The following is a 19335-nucleotide window of genomic DNA, read 5'->3' as shown; positions in this document are numbered from 1 at the left end:
GATTTTTAATTGCTTTATTATACGCCTTGTCATACTCACTAGGTTTACTTAAACTCCTTAATAATATTAAAGAATAGTTATATACTCATTAGGTTCAGTTAAATTCCTTAACAATATTAAAGATAAAGAATATTTAGACTTATGATACGATCAGGAATGTGTTCATAAAAAATAATTTAATTGGACATGCTTTTGATATCTGAAAACAATTTCACCTATTTAACTTAGAGATCGTGCATTATACATGAACGGTCCAATGGAAAAAAAAAATTTTCCTAGTATCTAAAGCCCTTCTAAATGTATCCTTGATCATTGCATTTTTGCTACTTTTTATTGAGAAAAGTTTTCGATCGGACAAACGTATCACATCCTCTATTATCAACGTCTATTAGATTTCACCACATGTGAATATATTTTTAAATTAACCCATTTTTGGAATGGTTGTGTAGGTAAAAGGAAATAAATATATAGGTGATGAGATATCATCAAACAAATATACAGATGACGTGATATGTCCGTTTTACCTTAATTTTTCCGATTTACACACCATAAAATAAGCAAAAACACTTCGGCAACCAACTTTTTGAACTTGAAATACAAAAAACATAAACCTTGTAGATTGATCCATCATCACTCACAAAATTTTACTATTATATACTTCTTTAAAGGGATTCACATTCCATGAAGTTCCCTACACATCTGCAAGATTACAACTGCTAATTATGCAGCAATGGCAACAGCAGGTGCATGCATTCGCAGCCATTCTTCATTCTTGAATGCTACAAAGTCTAAAACATGTCACGAATTCGCGAAAGGAGCATAGAAAACATACTAACAAGCTCAGAATAACATGATATTTACATAGCCATTGATAAATCACTGTCACAACAACTAAAGATCTAGCACAAGAAAGCAAACTGGAAAAAGGTAAATTAATCGATCAATGGCGAAACATACTAATGTAACTGATGTATTCTTTTTTTTCTTTTTCAACAATGACAATGGTTTTTGCATAAACCAACTTTGCTAAATTGTAAACGAAATCCAGATCAAAAAGCACACATTCTGATGAATTCTCTAATAGACCACGCATGACAAGAATCGTAAAGATTAAGTGCAGGAACTCCCTACCTCAAAAATTGTAGCCTGGCGAAATCTGGATCAAAAACAGGTTTATACGAATTCCCTATCCGTTGTTCCTTTTTGAGAAACATACCAAACCTAAAAAGCTTTTGGCTAACAATCACCAAGTCCATAAAGCAAGCAAAGCCTATTCTTGGAGATGTGCTGACCTTGCGAAGAAGCTACCTGTCTTGATTCACTACTTCTCATCCGACTATCTTTTCCCGAATCTCAAGCACTTGTTATGTCTACCTTCTGTAATGCTTGGATTAGGAGTGAGTTGTTTATTGGACGGTTTTGTGAGAGAGATTTTCTCCATAGCATTCATAAATTTTCTCAAGTGTTTAATGTACTCCGGGTAAGTTTCAAGGTTGCAGTGACCCCCACCTTTGACCCATAGAGGGTCATATTTTTCCTTAGCTAGTTCCCATAAGCGCTTCCCATGGGACAAATCAACAATGTCATCGTTCGTTCCCTGCAAATGTTTGTCAACGAAAAGACATCAGCAACGGCAACAAAAATACAGAATTAGAATCATAATGAGACGTGATACAATCATCAGTGGAAATTTACAAGATTTTCCTTAGTAATGCTTAATACAGTTGATGATTCAAGGTTTCCTATTTACTAGTATCAGAACAGAGGTTGCATTGGTTATTTGACATTTGCAGCAAATCATACAGCTTAACCAAACTTTTTATGATTGACAAACACATCTTATGAGTAAAAACCATTAAGGAAAACCAGAAACTTACATGTATAACTAGAACCGTGCAGTTGACATGTCGGATTTTGTCTATATTCTGCAAATATTGAACAGAATAATATATCAATATATAAAGCAAAGTATTTTAAGTTGGCAACAGAACAATTTAACACAGAAACACTCAAGTTACACTTACTTTAAAAATATCAAACCAAAATGTCATCTTGACAGGATACAAGACGCGAATGCCTGAAAGGATGGCACTATGAAGAACAACACCTCTTAACTTCTGTAAGCGAGAAGCCAAATGCAGCGTAGGTCCACTTCCGACAGATTGACCATACAAAATCAGATCCTCCTGCTTAACATTATACTCCCTTTTCAAACAATTGTACACAGCCTCTATGTCCTGATATGTGTTGAACTCGGAAGGCTATCACACAGTACAAAATCAAACACTGATCAGGTAATGCCATCCAAAAATCTTATACGAAAAAGGTAAAGGTATAGTCCAAATGAAAATTATTTTGTTGGACTCTCTTTTACCTTGCCAGTGGATGCTCCATATCCGGAATAATCATAACTGTAAAATAGGGAAAATAGATATCAGATTTCAATTAGAGTACTAGCAATATTATACTCCTATCATCAAAAATGAAAATTAAACAAACATTATTATAAAAAAAAATATATGAAGCCTGCAACATTTGTTTAAATGAAATCACTAGCAAATCAGAAACTGGGTCCAAACTTTTAGCTTTCCCTTCTGTAAAATTGACAAAGTGAAAGATCCAAAACATGTGAAAACAAAAAACAAAAATCCAAACAGAATAGATAAAAACAAGTTGAATAATTCAAGAGTCCAACAAATTACACAGGCAAAAAGCTAAAATCAGAAGCAACGGAAGCAAAAATAAAGAAACTCGAAAGCAAATTTTGGGGATTAATCATTAAAAAAATAATAATAAATAAAGCAACAAGAATAAAAAACCAGCAAAAACAAAGCAAACCCATTTAAGAATGATCAAAGACAAACCAAGAATAGCAAAAAGTTCGTATAAAAGTACCTCATAATAGACTCCAAAAGCTCAATCAAGAGCTTAGAAAAATCACAGATGAAATATGTATATAATCATGCAAGTGTTTTATCAATTACAAAAACAGCAGAAACAAAAAAAAAAAAAAAAAAATCCGAAACAACAGAATAAAAAAAATAATGAATTTGAAAGCGAATTTTGGGAAATAATCATTAAAAAACAGGCAACTAAGAATCAAAAACCAACAGAGCAAAACAAACCCATTTCAGAATGATAAAAAATAAAGCTTTTATGAAATTAATTCATCATATTGACTTTAAGGTGAGCACTAAGCTCAATGAAGAGCTTAAAAATATCAAGAACAAAACATGTCCAATAATTCAAGTGTTTTAGGAATTACACAAACAACAGGAAAAAAAAAAAAAAAAGCAACCCATAATGAAATTTACAGCAAACTTTGGTAATTATTCATCAAATAACAAGCAACAAAATGGAAAAACCAAGAAAAACATAATATACCCATTTGAGAATAATCAAAAACCAAACTCAAAAAACAAAACTTTCATATAAAGTACCTCATACTATTGACTCTAAGCTCATCTTTGAGCTTAGAAACAACACCGAAAAAAAAGCGTCTTAACAATTAGGCAATCATCACAAATCAAAGAAAGCAAAAATCAGAAACATCAAAAGCCAAAAACAATAAACTTGAAAGCAAAATTTGGGAATGAATCATCAAAAAAAAAAGCAACAAAAACAGAACAAACTCACTTGAGAATGATCAAAAACAAAACCAAAACCAAAAAAACAAAACTTCGATAAAAAAAAAAAAAAAATACCTCATAATATTGACTCTGAGGTGAGCTCTAAGCTCAATGAAGAGCTCCTGCATCTGCCCCAAATCCGCAGCATTTCCATGAGAATACAAAATAGTAAATCTTGCAAAAGGGTGTTTCCAAAACGTTGCCACGATTTTGTTGCCACCTTTTGTTTCCAAAACATGAACGTCCATGTTCTTATCAGCCGTGACTCCGGAGAACACAAGCCTCCCATCTTCTTCTCTAAACACATCATACGTTGGGGGGTCAGGAGGAAAAAACGCAAACTTTGCAGCCACATTCGATGTCACATTTCCCATATTCTCTCATTTACGTTGAAAACATGCAAACAAGCTTCAATCGAGAGGCTCTAAGAGGTTGAGAACTTTCTTCCCCTTCTGTTCTTGGTTTGGCACAACTTTTGATTTTTTTTTATGAGTCAATACAACACAGACATCACCAAAACTTTTCTTCTGTTGATGAATGGAATGAGATTGTCAAGTTTGTTACCGAAATATTAAAAAAAAAAAGAAAAAAGAAAAAAAGAAAAATAGAAAGAGATGCTAGATTTTGTTGGTGAGTTGGTTTGTTATGGTGAAGAAATGAAAATGTTTTTCTTTTTGTTTTTACCGGGAAGATGAAAATGGGGCAGAGGAGGAGAGATTAAAGGTGAGTGGATCCGATCTAAGCGGGTGAACAAGGAGATGGAGGGTCGAAGAGCTTTAAGTGAAAAAATTTGTTTTTGAAAACACAAAATAAAAATAAAATAAAGACATGGAAACAAGTGTTGTTGGTTGATGATGATCTGTCCAAATTTCTATAGTTTTTTCTGAAGTCATGCATGACACTAACTAATGCTCCAAAGTCTTATTTGTCCTTCGCACATTCACATAATTTTTTTTTTCAATAACTACGATCTTTGGAACCAATTTATTTATGTATATTGACTAATTTTAGAAGAAATTATCCCACATAAACTATGGGCAAAGGTTATACATTTTTTTTATTGGGAATTACAAAGAAACAAAAAAAAAAAAAAGTTTTAATTATGAAAAAGACTTGTGAAATTCACACTATTAGAAAATAACAAAATGTGTTTGTTGTGATAGACTATTGTTTCCTACCATCAATGGAAATTAAGGGATTGTATTTGTTATAAATACAATACTATATACAGTAGTGGATCCAGAAATTTCTGCTAGGGTGGGTCAAAGTAAAAATTAATTATACATTAATACTTTTATCTACTAATATTTTTGTTAGGGTAGACCAAAATATATAAATCATACATATTAATATTTTAAAAAAAATTTGAGGGTGGGCCAAAAAGTGACTAGATCCGCCCTTGCCTATATACATATACGATTCACATTTTCTTTTCATATATATTAAATTGAAATAAATACATATTACATAATATATATAAACTTCGTTAGTTTATGTTGGTAAATAGTTTATTTACCTCATCTAATATTAATTGAGAAAATTCTAATCCAAATCGTATTGGAAAGTAGAAAAATGACTCTATATATATATATAGTCATATTTTGATCAAGACATTTTAATATAAATTTCATCAAGATTATATATATTCAATGTTGGATTTATTTTATAACACATATCCAAGGAAAAATAATTGAGGGGCAATAAAAAGAGGGGTAAAAGTGAGAAATAAGGTAGAATCTTGAGAAATGTGGGTGTCCCCTTTATCCAAAACAAGGGTACTTTCCTAAAATCAAGAGCCCCTTGACATAAATAACAGAAAACAAAGTCTAAGTGGGTGAATATCAAATCGAACCAACCCAAAGTAAAAAAAACAAATATATATATATGTATTNATAAAAAGAGGGGTAAAAGTGAGAAATAAGGTAGAATCTTGAGAAATGTGGGTGTCCCCTTTATCCAAAACAAGGGTACTTTCCTAAAATCAAGAGCCCCTTGACATAAATAACAGAAAACAAAGTCTAAGTGGGTGAAAATCAAATCAAACCAACCCAAAGTAAAAAAAACAAATATATATATATGTATTAAATTCAAGACAGCTAGGAATTTATAATAAAAATGTAATAAAAGGTGACAAGATGGATGGCTGAGATTCAGTCAAAGGCTGCTGCAGTTTCCAGAGGATTCAGAATGAGAGTCAGACATTTATTCTTTGTTCCCTCAATCAATCTTATTACCAATAGATGATATATTATGAGTCTTGCCTCTTTTGTCTATTTACCACTGTTTTCAGGCTTCTGAAAACTTTGACCATCTTTGTCTCTCTATCTCTTTACCATCTTCTTCTTGTATTTTTCTCATTCCCACCCACAATTCTTATGTATCCTCACTGTAATTTAACAGTTTTTACAGATACACTTTGAATCAGGATCTTGAAAAGCATATCCACTATCAAAACTCAAAGATTAGATCGATTCGATGATGTTATAAGATAAAGATCCATTCAATTTGATAATGTTTACATTGAAGGATGGTGATATATTACATCGTCTCTTGTATTGTGTATTAATGAACGAGGCTAGTTTGATTGGTAATGTATCACCGTATTACAGTACAGGATGGTGATATGTTTACGTGTCATGGAAACAATTATACTAAATGAAACCAATGAATCAGAGTTTTAAATAATATATATATGTCAATTCAATAACGTAAACAATGATGTAATGACGATATATGATTTTGTTATAAGAAAATAAACAAATAAATTTCATTTAACAAATGAGAGATACCAAAGAATATTGGATAAGTTGGCAATGACACAAATAGAAACTCATTAATTAATAGGCTTTTCTTCTTCCAATTGTATTTGCTTTAATTGACAACCGTCCTTTAATTAGTTGGTTAACTTTTAATCATGCAAAAGAGTTTCTTTAAATAATGGAGCAACTAGATGGGAGCTTGAAATTAAAAATGGTGAAAATTTGGTGGTTTGGTGTGACAAATTTTGGGTAGATGATGATGGTGACAAGGAAAATTACTTGATAAATAAAGTCTTTTAATTAGAGTAGGGGACCTCTTGTGCTCTAAAAGTAGGGGACCTAAACCCAAAAAAAAAAAAAAAGAAGAAAGAAATAAATAAAACACCACCACGTGGATTATTATTTACTTATCCTTGGGATTAAATTCTCTTCTATTACAAACAAACCGTTTGCCATCTACTTCTACGTATAGTTAGTTAGTTATGAACAAATAAAGATCATTTCTAAAATTACACCATAAAACTACTAAAACCTACACCCAAAGATCTTATTTTGTAGAATTTGAATCCTAAACACTGAAAAATCTTATAGGATTATACACACAACGATGTGTATTATCAAAGTATAACGACAAGAGATATAAAATGGATAGTTTTTTTGTGAATTCTGTTGTAAAAACAATCAATCGATGAAAGTATGTCATATCAGGCATCAGCACGAGAGTAAAATATCTTAGCCTGAATTGTATTTACGTATGTACTTTTAAAAAAAAATGGGTGTGTCATACTCTAATTGAAACAAATGAAGCTAAAAAAAGTCTTAAGTAACGACTAAAAAACAATCTCACCAACCAATCTTGCTTATCTCAACCTAAACTAATAATGGTTTAAACGAAAGGGTAGGTGGTTTCTTTTTATTTTTTTAAGTGAGAGTAAACTTGAGTCCAAAGGAAAAGAAGACTAGGTCAAAAAGTTTAAAAAAAAAATGCATGGAAGTTGGTGCCCTAATGAAAAGAGGAAAAAGTTAAGGCTTAAAGATGACTAAAGGCAGCAAGACAAGTTGTAAAATGAGAAAAGACTCCACACAATTATGTTCAGATGAGTTGTTCAACTGTTGCTTACTCTTTCCTTTTGTCTAATTTACATGATTGTAGAAATCTAGGAAATGTATCATCACTTTCATGTGAATTATGCCTTTTCATAAGGCTTATATTATTGATTAATTCATAGATTATGCGCATTTTACAAAAGGGTTTCAATCACCTATTAGAAAAAAATGAAGAATAGTCAGCTTCAAATCATCACACAAAAGTAGTCAACAAAGTCAGCTATGGTATCTTTTTCTCTTGTCTCAAACCAAAACTTAAAAAGCTTTCACAGTCAGAGTCTATGGCTCTATGGTACCACAAGCAAAACTTAAGCTTCCTTAGTCAGTGACTCAGTGGGTCTATAGTATTGTGAGCAAAACTTAACATCTAGAGTGCTACGAGGTACCACGTCAGAGAAGTATCAGAGACCGAAACTTAAAAACTTTCTCAGTCAGTAAGTCTATAATACAGAAGTTATCACGTCAATAGTACCACATGTCAATGTGTAAATCCCATATAGATATACAGTTCAATTAACACAAATTATACATATTGTAAAGATAAACAAGAAAGAAAGAATTGATATGTGGTACCTTTTTGGTACTCTAGGTTTTTTCAGTAGTATAGGATCTTGAAGTTGAAGACGACAATACTTGGTCGAACTTGATTCAATTGTAGGCCACTGCATTTGACTACATTCAATTTAACAAAGTATAGAAAAAATTTATATAATTTGGTAGGATTTTGAGTGCTTTAAACTGAGATATACAAACATCAATAGAATGAATATTAAGCCAAGTTGGTATTCAAAGCAGGTCTATTTAGTTGCATTCATGAAAGCACTTTACAGCAGCAATAGATGCTAAGCGACAGAAACTAAAAACCAGTCATGGAAGAATCTAATTGCCAGGTTTAAACAATATATGGTCTTCTTGTAATGTTGTCATATATCCGACAACAGTAACCCATGTTTCCCCGATTTTATCTACTCTTCCATCTATAATTTCCACTAAAGTGAAGGCTTGCATTGTACCTCTGGAGTCTGATGTGGCAAGTGAAGTTTCGTTATTCATGACGCTTCTATTTATGTTCTTTGATCTCAATCAGTCTTTTTAACTCTTGGAATGATGGCCCCATTGAGGTATATGGTGTTGTTGACGCCAAACACTAATTTTTCGCAGACCATTTCCATATGTCAGACCATTTGCATCAAAAGAATGAAAAAGTAGCAAGTTAAGTTGGTATCGAAAGCATGTCTAATTAGAACGGTAGAACGTATGCAGCAATAGATGCTTAGTGACTGATACTAAAAACCAGTCATGGAAGAACCTCATCGCCATGTTTAAACAATATGTGCTCTTCTTGTAATGTTGTCATATCTCCAACAACAGCAACCCATGTTTCTGCGATTTTATCTACTCTTCCATCTACAATTTCCACTAAAGTGAAGGCTCGCGTTGTACCTCTGGAGTCCGCTGTGGCAAGTGAGGTTTCGTTATTCATGATGCTTGTGTTTACAGTTCCTTGATTATCAATTAGTCTTTTAACTCTTGGAACAATGGCCCCATTGAGGTATATGGTGTTGTCAGTGCCAAACGCAATCATTTTTCGCAGACCACCATCTCCCAGTTGTTTGTGCATGTGACCAAACACGACCAGGGGAATACAAAATTTGGTAGTCTCTTTTAAAAGCGCAATGGCTTGTGCTAGATCTGTAGTAGAAGATGCTCTTGTTAAGATGGTAGGGCGAAAAATATGATGACATCTTAACAGACGAGTTAAATGCATGCTATAGGACAGTTTGTGTCCTTCCCAATTTTGGTCTAATCAGGTTCATTAGGTACCAATCACAACAGGCTTCAGGACCCAGCAAAATAATCATACTGTCTCACGAGAACAGTGGAACATTATGATTGCTAAAATAGTCAAGTTTTCCAGTGAGAAAATCACCTGTTACGGCCTTGATATGGTACACTATTCAGTGGCTTAGCAAAAACAAACAAAACCATGCCCATGAGAAGCCCAAACAACATTACCTGGATCACCATAGTCACCGCCTCCAACTTCCCAATCTTTTCCACAGATGTCATTCCCTTCAGAACCAAGACCTGTAGACTCCAATATTTCAATTGAAGGTGTTTAATTTGCCTTAAACAGCTAAATCAAAAGTAATTTAGGCTCGATGATTTACCGGTGGGTCCATTATGTGCAAGAAATATAACCAAATGATCTCCTGGCACACCCAATGCGGCCTTATAGATTCTCTTGGCACTTCCATCTATGTCTTCAACTCCATATCTGAAATGATAATTTTAATTTGAGAAGTTGCAAAAAAGGGTCAGAATAACTAAAATAACAAGAAGACTACATCATTGATGCCCAGGAAAAAAAATGGGTTGAAAAATCATAACAATCAGGAGACAAGATGTATGGTTGAATTTACTTCAAAGCAAATTAACAAATCACATACAACCTTACAGGATGCAATGGGGAAAATGGAGTCAACAAATGGAAGTTTCTTTTCTTTTTTTGAATAGGTAAAAGTGCTAGTAAGAGGACAAAAAAAATGAAGAAAAAAGAATGGAAAAATTGAGTTAAAAAAAAAAAAAAAAAAAAACTGTAGTGGACCACTAACCTCGAGGACAGAAGCCTTTTACGAAACATTCGCTCAGTCCCATGGGAAAATGGCCGTCCACCAACAACACTGAGTTTTAACATAGGAAAATCTAGACTTCGATAAGCTACATGCTCCTCACCAAGACTGGTTGTTACCAAAAGTGTTGTCATTACCAGCCAAATTGCTCAAGAATTTTAACAGTTACATGATGTTTAATGTGCTAAAGATCATAGAAAGCTAATAACAGAAATATGTATTCGGTAATAGACAAGTGATTAGGGTTTTCTTTGTGTAGCCTCGATGCACCTCTATACAACTCTATCTACTTTGAATCATTATTAATACATTTTCTTTAGTTTCTTATCAAACCTATATATGCTGATAGTATGCTGCCAAACTTTATAGGATAGTGACAAGCTAATTCAGTAACATGAAAGAGTCCTTTTTTAGGTGATGGATTTAAAGGGGATAAATTTACATTGTTGTAATGTTAGATTTTTGACTAATTTACTAACAGAAAACTTTATATTTTCTCAATATTCTCATCTTGTTTCCTCTATCTTCATGTTTTGGCTTCATCATCATTATCAACAATATTTGTATTAGCAAGTCCTATCTTTCCAACAGAATCAATTATTCATTATTTGATATATATAGCAAAATAAGAACATAAAATTTGAAATCCAACTTTCTCAAGACACACAAATTGAAAGTGTACTTGTGCATAACTACTGTCTCGCAAATGTGAGAAAGAAACAGTTGAATGGAATGAAAACAAAATAAGAGAAACAACAAACAAAAGTAGGTGGAAATATCAGAATAAAGCATAAAAAAGAAACCAATTCAAAAACATTGCATTCATAGATATAAATAAGCTCACCACTCTAGCTGAAGTTGAACACGATTCTTCTTCCTGACATTTAATTAAAAATAAATTTTAGATGATAAGTCTCCAAACAATTTCTCACATAGTTAGTTTCTAAAATGAACAACAGTCCAAAAAGAAAAGCCATCTATGAATGTTCAGTCTCTAGAAGCTTAAGAAGAAACAGAATTTTCAAGATGGCATGTTTATTGGTAACTGGAACATCTTAATATGAAAAATACACAAAAAAATATATTAATCATGGACCAAAATATTTAAACTTACTTTCCAGAAAAATCCTGAGTTCTCCAGGAATCATGATTTCCCAGAATGACTGCTTTAGGAAATTCAAGATCTGCAACACTCTGAACTAGGTCAACATTCTCATTACCAAAATCACCTAAAAGAGGCAGGGAAGAGGGGAGAAAAAATGAACAAATCAGAACAAGGGATAAAAGAGGGCTAGATTAAAATAGAGAAAAAAGGCTAAGCACTATCTTATCTATAACCAGACAAATTATAGGCGGCATAAGACAGTTCACCAAGGTCAGTCTGTTTCTTTCAAATGAGTATGTTTGAAGTGGGTTACTTAGGTCCAAGGTGTGTGAAAAAAATAGTTCGACATGGACACGGTTCGCATAAAGGTGACCTTGCCACCTAGCTCACCGGTTCAGGATAGGTGGAAGAAGACTGATGATGCCAGAAAATAAACTAAAACCAGGCTGCCCAGTGGGCAGATAAACAACAAGGGAGAAGAGAACCTGCCTGTAAATAGCACCAAGTCTGGCTGCAATTTGAAATTCAAAAAAAAAAAAAAAAAAAATTAGATAGGTAGAACAGGTCAATATGTAGACTCGTCAAGGAAAAACCTTAACTTAAAGCTTAAAGAGAAGAAAAATTAGTTATAACAAACACCATATGTTAATCAATTTGCCAACTAGAAACAAGTGCATGTTTCCATTTGACTAGTCGGCTCATAAGACAACTCTAATATACGTAGATAAAAGTTTTAGAGAAATTTTGGTGGGCAACAAGTTTTGATGGTTCATCAGGGGATAGACTATTGAACAATCAATTCTTCTGAATGGTTAAGAAAACAGAAAACTATCCTACAACAGTAACTAAATTTTCAACATTTTTATTACTGAAAGAACATTTGGTGTTATTTTCAAGAATTATTTTGAACTTAAGAAATCAAGTATACGTGCTTGGTATTAGCATCTAAAAACAATACTCTATAAATTTCCAAATACAATCTGTTTGAAAACATGGAACAACTTTCTTTTTGTTTTCAAATCTCAGCCTCTTTTCATATTCAGGATTGTACACATAAACTCCCAAAAACATTCCAATCAACCACATTCACTTGCATTACTGTAACCTTCATATTAAAAAACATTTAAAAAGTATCCAGATTACTACAACCAATTCTTTAAAAACACTAGTGTTTAAATACCAAAATAAAAAGTTACTTACTTTCAACTTTCAAGACATAACCCCAAATACATTCGGATACCAAATCAAACAATCCCCATTCCCCTGTCATAGGATATTCCGACGCTCAATAGCATACATGTTTTTTCTTACAAATGTCAAATACAACATCATAGCTTAGGCCCCCATTCAAGCTAACCTAGTAATGCAACATCACGAACGAACGAAACTCTTGAAATAACTTAACATGAGACTCACAACACATTGAATGGTAGATTTAGCACATAATAAACATCAATAATTTACCCGTGCGGATGTTATTAAGCCAATTACAAGGCGTAAAACACGAAAATAACATTCAACAATTGAAATTTTTCCACAACACTTCACTAGCTAATTATCAGTATTGATATTTGAAATAACGAAGACTCGTAATCGTAATATTAAGAACTAGTGAATGCGAAACTCATAACACATCTGATAATTCACTTCACAGTTAGCCATAATCTATTTATGGTCAAATAAAATTAAAAGAAAGAAATGGAAATTACCTTAAGAAATTGGAGTGCTTTAGTGTCTTCTTCTAGATTCCAAAGATCATGCTTCACCAAACCAAACAAATTAAAAGAAAAAAAAGCTAAAAATTGTATTAAAAATACAGATAAAAATGAAAATTATGAACTTCAAATGGGAGAAACTCACAATGTCTCCGACGACGGCTATCCGGACAACGGAAGATGACATGGCGGCGGCGGAGACGGTGGTTCTGGGGGAAGCGGAGAGACGAGAAGCACAGAGAAATTTGGGAGTGTGAGCGTGAGCCAACGCGCCTAGCATACTCACTTTTATTTTTATATCTTATATTCTTATCTCATTCTCGCGCGCGAGCGCTTGCGTAAATTGTAAAATATTATCCGAGAGCAAAGTCAAACTTCGACTTTAATCATATTTGATTATAACACGGTGATGGTTTTGACACCGTTGGATCTGCCGTTGGCTTTCACGTATGCGCGATCTCTTTGTCAAAAAAACATTTTAATACCATAAATTTGCATAAGGGTAATTTAGTAATTACATGGGAAACTTGAACGATAATAAAGTGGCGGAACTACCCTTGGGCCTTGCGTCTTGGTCAACCACGGCCACCCGGGCCAAGAAAAAAATTATTGCTTAATTTGTTTCGCTTTTATAAATATTATTATTAGTATTCTTTAAAAGAGTTAAACAGTTAAATATTATTATTTTTAAAATATTATTTTATATTTTTTAATTTCTTTTAAACTTTTTAAATTTGTTAATTTAATTAAACATCTCTAAATTTTTTTTAGAAATTGTAAAAACACTTCGACCACCTTCTGGTGGTGGTGACTGGCTGTCTGTATTTAATGGATGGGTTAGAGGTATTTTTGTTAACTTTTAATATTTTATTATAGGAGTGTTTAGTAAATAAACAAACATAGGAGATATTTTTGTTAATTTTCAAATCCTACATCGTAATACCCGTCTAATTTAACTATTTTCAAAATATTATTCTAAAAACTATGAGAATAATGAACTAAACGGAGCCTAAGATTTTATGTAGAAATATAAAATTTAGATGCAATATATATATATAATTTGGTTTACTCATTTATTGAAAGTTATACTTTGAACTTCTTTCTAAATGTAATTTTTTTGATTTTGTCATAGATCGGACTCAATATATGTAATGTTTCACGTAAGAAACGATAACATGGACCAATGATTTTCTCAAAAAAAAAAAAAAAAAAAAAAACTGTAAATACTAAACTTTTATGCAAAGATAGTCAAACAAGTAAAAGGCAAAGTTTTCTAATTAAAATGAGAATAGTATTCACGTTTGGGAGTAGATTTGGGTAGATTCGATGGATCAAAGATTCAGTCTAAAAAAGTGTACTAGTCAAATTAATGTCAAAACATTTAAATTTAGTATATAATTACGAAAATTATATATATATACTCACACAACTAGCAAGCAAGAAATTGCCGCAAACAAATGGATTCCAAAGCTCTTCTCATTTGGTGTTCTTCTCTTCTTCTTGTTCTGCAACCACATTTCACTTCTGGACAGACTTCAGTTGTTAAAGGCGTTTACTGGTTTTATGACAGTGGATTTGCAGCTTCTTCCATAAATTCCCCCCTTTTCACTCACCTCCTCTGTGCCTTCGCAGATCTTGATCCCAACACTTCCCAAGTCACAATCTCATCCTCAAATCAAGCTCCGTTCCGCGCCTTCACAGAAACTGTCCAGCAGAAAAATCCATCAATCAAAACCCTCCTGTCAATCGGCGGAGGAGGATCCAGTAGCTCAGATTTTGCTTCAATGGCTAGCCAATCTAGTTCAAGAAAATCATTCATTGATTCCTCTATAAACTTAGCCAGGTCTTACAACTTCCATGGCCTCGATCTTGACTGGGAATTCCCTCCCAATTCTACTGTAATGGCGAACTTCGGTACCCTTCTCAACGAGTGGCGAGCAGCTGTTGATTCTGAGTATTCCAGTAACACTTCCAGTCCGAAGCTGCTTCTGACCGCAGCCGTCTATTACTCTTCAATTCATGATGGGGTGAGTTATCCAGTTCAGGATATTGCAAACAGTCTGGATTGGATCAATGTAATGGCTTATGATTTTTACGGGCCTGGCTGGTCTGAAGTTACAGGACCTCCTGCTGCCTTGTACAATCCCGGAAACCAAGTTAGTGGAGATGCCGGGATCACAGCTTGGCTCCAGGCTGGTTTGTCCGCAAAGAAAATAGTGCTTGGCTTGCCATTTTACGGTCGCGCTTGGCGGCTAGCGGATGCTGATAACCATGGCCTTTTTGCTGCAACTACTGGAGCCGCTGAGCTAAATGATGGGGCGCCAGGTTACCGTCAGATCAGGGAGTTTATCAGTGAAAACAGTGCCACAACCACAACAGTTTATAATGAAACTGTTGTTACAGATTATTTGTACAGTGGAACAACATGGATTGGGTATGATGATACTCAGAGTATTTCTTCCAAGGTTTCATATGTTAAAACAAAGGGATTGCTTGGTTACTTTGCTTGGCAAGTTGGCGCTGACTTCAATGACATCCTTTCTACTCAAGGTTAGTAATTTAGTATGGTTTTTGTTTTCTATACAGTAATTTATCATCTGGATCAGGACTTGATATGATATTTACTTGAGCAAAATCTAAGATTGTCATGAGTGGTTAATTAAACAGATAAAAGCAAGAAATAAATCTCAATCACGCCTGCAGCAATTTAGAGCTGGTCAAGGACCAGTCCCAAGCAGGCCCGGGCCTGGGCCCTTTTGGGACTGGTCCCAAATGGGACTAGTCGCTTATAGGTTTGGGATCGGTCTCAGGCTCATGAATAATTTTAGGACTCGGACTGGTCCCTAGGACAGTAGGACCGGTCTTATGGGCCTAAAAAATTTCCTTTTCTCCCCTGATCCTTTTTTATATTTTAAGGGCGAAGCGGAATTTTGTGGGGGGTTTTTTAGTATTTTTCAAGGGTAAAATTTATAAATTTTTTAATTTTGTGGGGGGCTTTTAGTATTTTTCAAGGGTAAAATTTATAAATCTTTTAAGGCTTGGGAATTTTTTTTTGGTTAAATTTTGTAAAAAAAATTTTAACCCTTATAATTTATGTTTATTTCCAAATTTATAGGGGGTTTTAGGTAATTATACAAGAGACTAAAACGAAAATATTTAAAAAAATTTGGGCCCAAGCCTTGGACCGGTCCTAGGCCCGTGCCTTGGAGGAGGGCCCAGTGGAGGGACCGGGCGCTCCTCCTTAGGCCTCGTCCCGGTCCCGGTGCCGTTTTGGGACCAGGCCTCCCAAGATTGGGTTTTTGAGCTGGGTTTTTGGACCCAGTCCCAAATGCCCACCTCTACGCCTGCTCACTAATTTATACCTATTTTAAGATTTATAATAACCCACCTATGGGTAACCGAGCGGTAAGGGTGAACCAAAGAGGTTGTGCATGATTTCAACTCACAGTCCCAAGATCGATTCTCTATTAGGCTGCAAAGGTATCACCTTTGCCTATGATTTATCTAAGAGCCAGGACAGTGGGTTGTTTCTTGAGGAATAGTCACACAGATGTGCGCCTAAGCTGGTCTAGACACTTGATATGATCTTCATTCCGTCGTCAATAAATTGTTTTTTTAACCTCTTTACCCTTTACTTGTTTTGATATTTTATTTTCAATGTCTAACTTTCACCTATGTGGGCAGCATTCGAGGCATGGGGGGCATAGAGTAAAACGAAAATGGTGCAGAAGAACACAAACTATGCAAGAAAGTAGAAGAAAAGAGAAAGAATAAGAGATGGTTGCCAACATTTTATGCTATGTAATAGTTAATTTTGTGTGCTTGTAAGAGTTTCAGAAATTCATAAGATACTTTATGGACAACTGGATATCCAGAAAGAATAAGATCTATTGCAATAATATACCTAAAAATGATCAGCAAAGTATGGTAGACCAGCTCCATTTATGCCGCCATTTGACTATAGATAGAAATTAGTAATATTTTGTAATTCAATGCATGGCAGCACTGACGGACCAAGGATTTTTATACAGGGGAGGGGTGTTGGTGTTTGTCAAATAACTAGTAAAAATTTTTAAAAAATTATCAAATCTTAAACAAATGAAATAATATAATATCAATAATCTAAAGAAAAATAATATAATAACATAATACTTTATCATTTAAATAAATTTATGAGAAACAAAATCTTGAACAAATTATGTTAAAAATAAAATTCAATTCACGAGAAAACATAAAAAAATTTTACGTGAAAAAACCTCTTCAACTAAAAAGAGCAAAAGACCATGGGAATCTAACGATCCACTTAAATCTAATATAATTAAAAGAGTTTACAAAAATTATAATCTACCAAAAATATTCTACACAAATTTCTTATTTCTTTTCTTTTTTTTCTTTCAAAGATTATAATATAAATTTTCATGACTTTGATCAAGATCAAGCCTAGCCTAAGTTAAAGTCAACCAAAACTTAAATTAAGTCAATGTTGCCTTGACTTTTAATGTGAATTAATAAAAAAAAGGGAAATTTTCTTAGTATAAATATAGATAATAACTCAAACTTCTTTAATAATTTTAAATAACTAAACGATGGCGTTTGAAAGGTAAAAAAGTGGTGGGTGAAGAGCGAAGAATAACGTTCAATAAAATATAGTTAAAGTTTAATTTGGGAAAGCAGAAACATTCTTAAATACAAAACACAAAATAAACTCACAAGATCCATGCATTTTTCCATCAAATTAGAATAAAAAACCTCCAAAAAATAAGCATGATTCAACCCTAAAATAAACTAAAATGAAATAAGTAATACACAAACCTAAAACTGAGTAAACAGAAAACGAAGCTAATTGTGGCACCTTGAAGAGCGAAAGTTTCAATAATTTCATTCAAAAGTTTTAAGAACAAATAACATAGAGAAAATAAAAGAGAGAATGACAAAATAAAGAATTTTAGAGATAAAATTATAAAAAATAGATACACGTAAAAAAGAGTGGAGAGAGTTTTAAACTTTTAATATGACATAGGTGTGAAATATATATATTAATAAAAAAAAAAATTATGAGATTCGTTTTTTTTTTTTTTTAATATGAAGATATATAATATTTTCTTATAGGTCTACATAAACAATTTTTAAAAAAATTGTGAGGGTAGGCAGGTGGAACAAATGGGCCGGGTTAGGCGGGTCAACCCTAACCCGGCCCGTAATGAAGCGGGTTGAACTCGGACTGCCAAGATGGCGGTCCGGGTCAACCCTGACCGCCTAACCTGGCAGTAACCCTCGAGCGGGCCGGGTTGCAAAATGGCAACCCGCAACCTGACGGGTTACTGTTTTGTCTCTTTTGAAAGAGACAGTCAACCTGACGGGTTGGCCGAAAAAAATAAAAAAAATAAAAAAATTTATTTATTTTTCAAATTACCCCTTTATCCTTGAAATATAGCCGTTGGAGGGGTCTTTTTCGTTATTTTTTTCTATAAATTGGCCCTAAACTCTCTCATTTTTCTTACAACTCAAATTCTCTCATTCTCTCATATTCTTTAATTTCTAATATCTCAATTATTCATTTATTCTTTTAATCTCTTTGTTATCAATTTGCTCGTATTTTAATTTTTATTAGTTTTTGCAATTTTTAATTCATATTTCCAATTTTCCAAATTCCAATTTCCATATTCCAGTTCTCTTTCTTTAATTTTTATTTCTTCTACATCAATTTTTTTTTTCAACTATAATGGATAGATATTTCTCTCCCATCAATTACAATGATGAATGAAACTACTATCCTAGTCCTAGTCCCGCTGATTTTACTAACATAAATACAGGAAGAGATTCAAATAGTCCCGCTTTCCCATTCTCAGAATCCGATACACCTCAAAATATGCCCCTGATTCCAATAGCTCCTGGTGATTCTAGAAGTCGTCCTCGTAATCGTCGTGCTCGTCCAACTTCATCTCAAGCTGAGGCGGGATCATCAACTGCCGTCGAAAGCGAAGACAGACACACATCAGATGTTTGGGAGCATTTTGACAAGTTTTACGAGGCAGAAAATGACGTTCAAGTCAAGAAAGCGAGATGCAAATACTGTGAAAATATTTATAAAGCTGATTCAGGTAATGATACTAGTACTTTAAAAAGGCATGCTAATAAACATATTAATTAACATGGAAATAGAGAAAGCAATCAAACTCAAATAACTAATATGGGTACTAATTGGCGTTATAATTCTGATGTATATAGGGAACAATTAGCTTTATATATTGCTGTAACTGATCAACCTATTAATATGGCTTAAGATAAATATTTTGAAAGATTTGTTCAAAATTCATTTTTTCCAGGATTTAAAAGTTATTCTAAAACTGCAACTATAAATAATTTAATAAAATTGTTTAAAAAAAT

The 19335-nt window shown here is 33.3% G+C and overlaps 3 protein-coding genes across 4 annotated transcripts; 1 reads left to right on the top strand and 2 right to left on the bottom strand.

Moving 5' to 3' along the window:
* Positions 1–508: 508 nt before the first annotated feature.
* Positions 509–4032, bottom strand: LOC116131071 (alpha/beta hydrolase domain-containing protein 17B-like). The gene is made up of 5 exons (XM_031416713.1): positions 3705–4032; positions 2375–2411; positions 2025–2261; positions 1878–1925; positions 509–1597 (listed from the first exon to the last, which is right to left on the bottom strand). The coding sequence occupies exons 1-5, from the start codon at positions 4001–4003 to the stop codon at positions 1337–1339; spliced, it is 882 nt and encodes a 293-aa protein (XP_031272573.1). The 5' UTR covers positions 4004–4032; the 3' UTR covers positions 509–1336.
* Positions 4033–4075: 43 nt separating this feature from the next.
* LOC116131070 lies at positions 4076–13241 on the bottom strand. 2 transcript variants are annotated; one of them, XM_031416711.1, is made up of 10 exons: positions 13094–13241; positions 12943–12993; positions 11723–11744; positions 11243–11357; positions 10973–11005; positions 10111–10236; positions 9667–9773; positions 9512–9583; positions 8069–9187; positions 4076–4156 (listed from the first exon to the last, which is right to left on the bottom strand). In XM_031416711.1, the coding sequence occupies exons 1-9, from the start codon at positions 13226–13228 to the stop codon at positions 8793–8795; spliced, it is 1056 nt and encodes a 351-aa protein (XP_031272571.1). In that variant the 5' UTR covers positions 13229–13241; the 3' UTR covers positions 4076–4156; positions 8069–8792. The 2 variants fall into 2 exon arrangements, with proteins under 2 accessions (XP_031272571.1, XP_031272572.1); XM_031416712.1 differs by having other exon boundaries at positions 11243–11312.
* Positions 13242–14368: 1127 nt separating this feature from the next.
* LOC116131029 (class V chitinase-like) lies at positions 14369–16657 on the top strand. Its single transcript, XM_031416684.1, has 2 exons — positions 14369–15498; positions 16633–16657. The coding sequence occupies exons 1-2, from the start codon at positions 14406–14408 to the stop codon at positions 16653–16655; spliced, it is 1116 nt and encodes a 371-aa protein (XP_031272544.1). The 5' UTR covers positions 14369–14405; the 3' UTR covers positions 16656–16657.
* Positions 16658–19335: the final 2678 nt, after the last annotated feature.

The sequence above is a fragment of the Pistacia vera genome, unplaced genomic scaffold (genome assembly GCF_008641045.1).
Source record: "Pistacia vera cultivar Batoury unplaced genomic scaffold, PisVer_v2 Contig228, whole genome shotgun sequence".
Taxonomy (NCBI): domain Eukaryota; kingdom Viridiplantae; phylum Streptophyta; class Magnoliopsida; order Sapindales; family Anacardiaceae; genus Pistacia; species Pistacia vera.
Note: the sequence above shows the minus strand (reverse complement) of the source record. Positions and strands in the feature narration are given on the sequence as shown.

Coding starts and splice junctions, on each gene's coding strand:
- LOC116131071 (XM_031416713.1), bottom strand. CDS start 4,003: ATGGGAAATGTGACATCGAATGTGGCTGCAAAGTTTGCGTTTTTTCCT. Junction 2,412..3,704: donor CTCAGAGTCAATATTATGAG/GTATTTTTTTTT, acceptor CCTATTTTACAG/TTATGATTATTCCGGATATG. Junction 1,926..2,024: donor TTTGGTTTGATATTTTTAAA/GTAAGTGTAACT, acceptor CAATATTTGCAG/AATATAGACAAAATCCGACA.
- LOC116131070 (XM_031416711.1), bottom strand. CDS start 13,228: ATGCTAGGCGCGTTGGCTCACGCTCACACTCCCAAATTTCTCTGTGCT. Junction 9,584..9,666: donor TGCACATAATGGACCCACCG/GTAAATCATCGA, acceptor TGGAGTCTACAG/GTCTTGGTTCTGAAGGGAAT. Junction 9,188..9,511: donor CGGTGACTATGGTGATCCAG/GTAATGTTGTTT, acceptor CTTCTACTACAG/ATCTAGCACAAGCCATTGCG.
- LOC116131029 (XM_031416684.1), top strand. CDS start 14,406: ATGGATTCCAAAGCTCTTCTCATTTGGTGTTCTTCTCTTCTTCTTGTT. Junction 15,499..16,632: donor TGACATCCTTTCTACTCAAG/GTTAGTAATTTA, acceptor CTATGTGGGCAG/CATTCGAGGCATGGGGGGCA.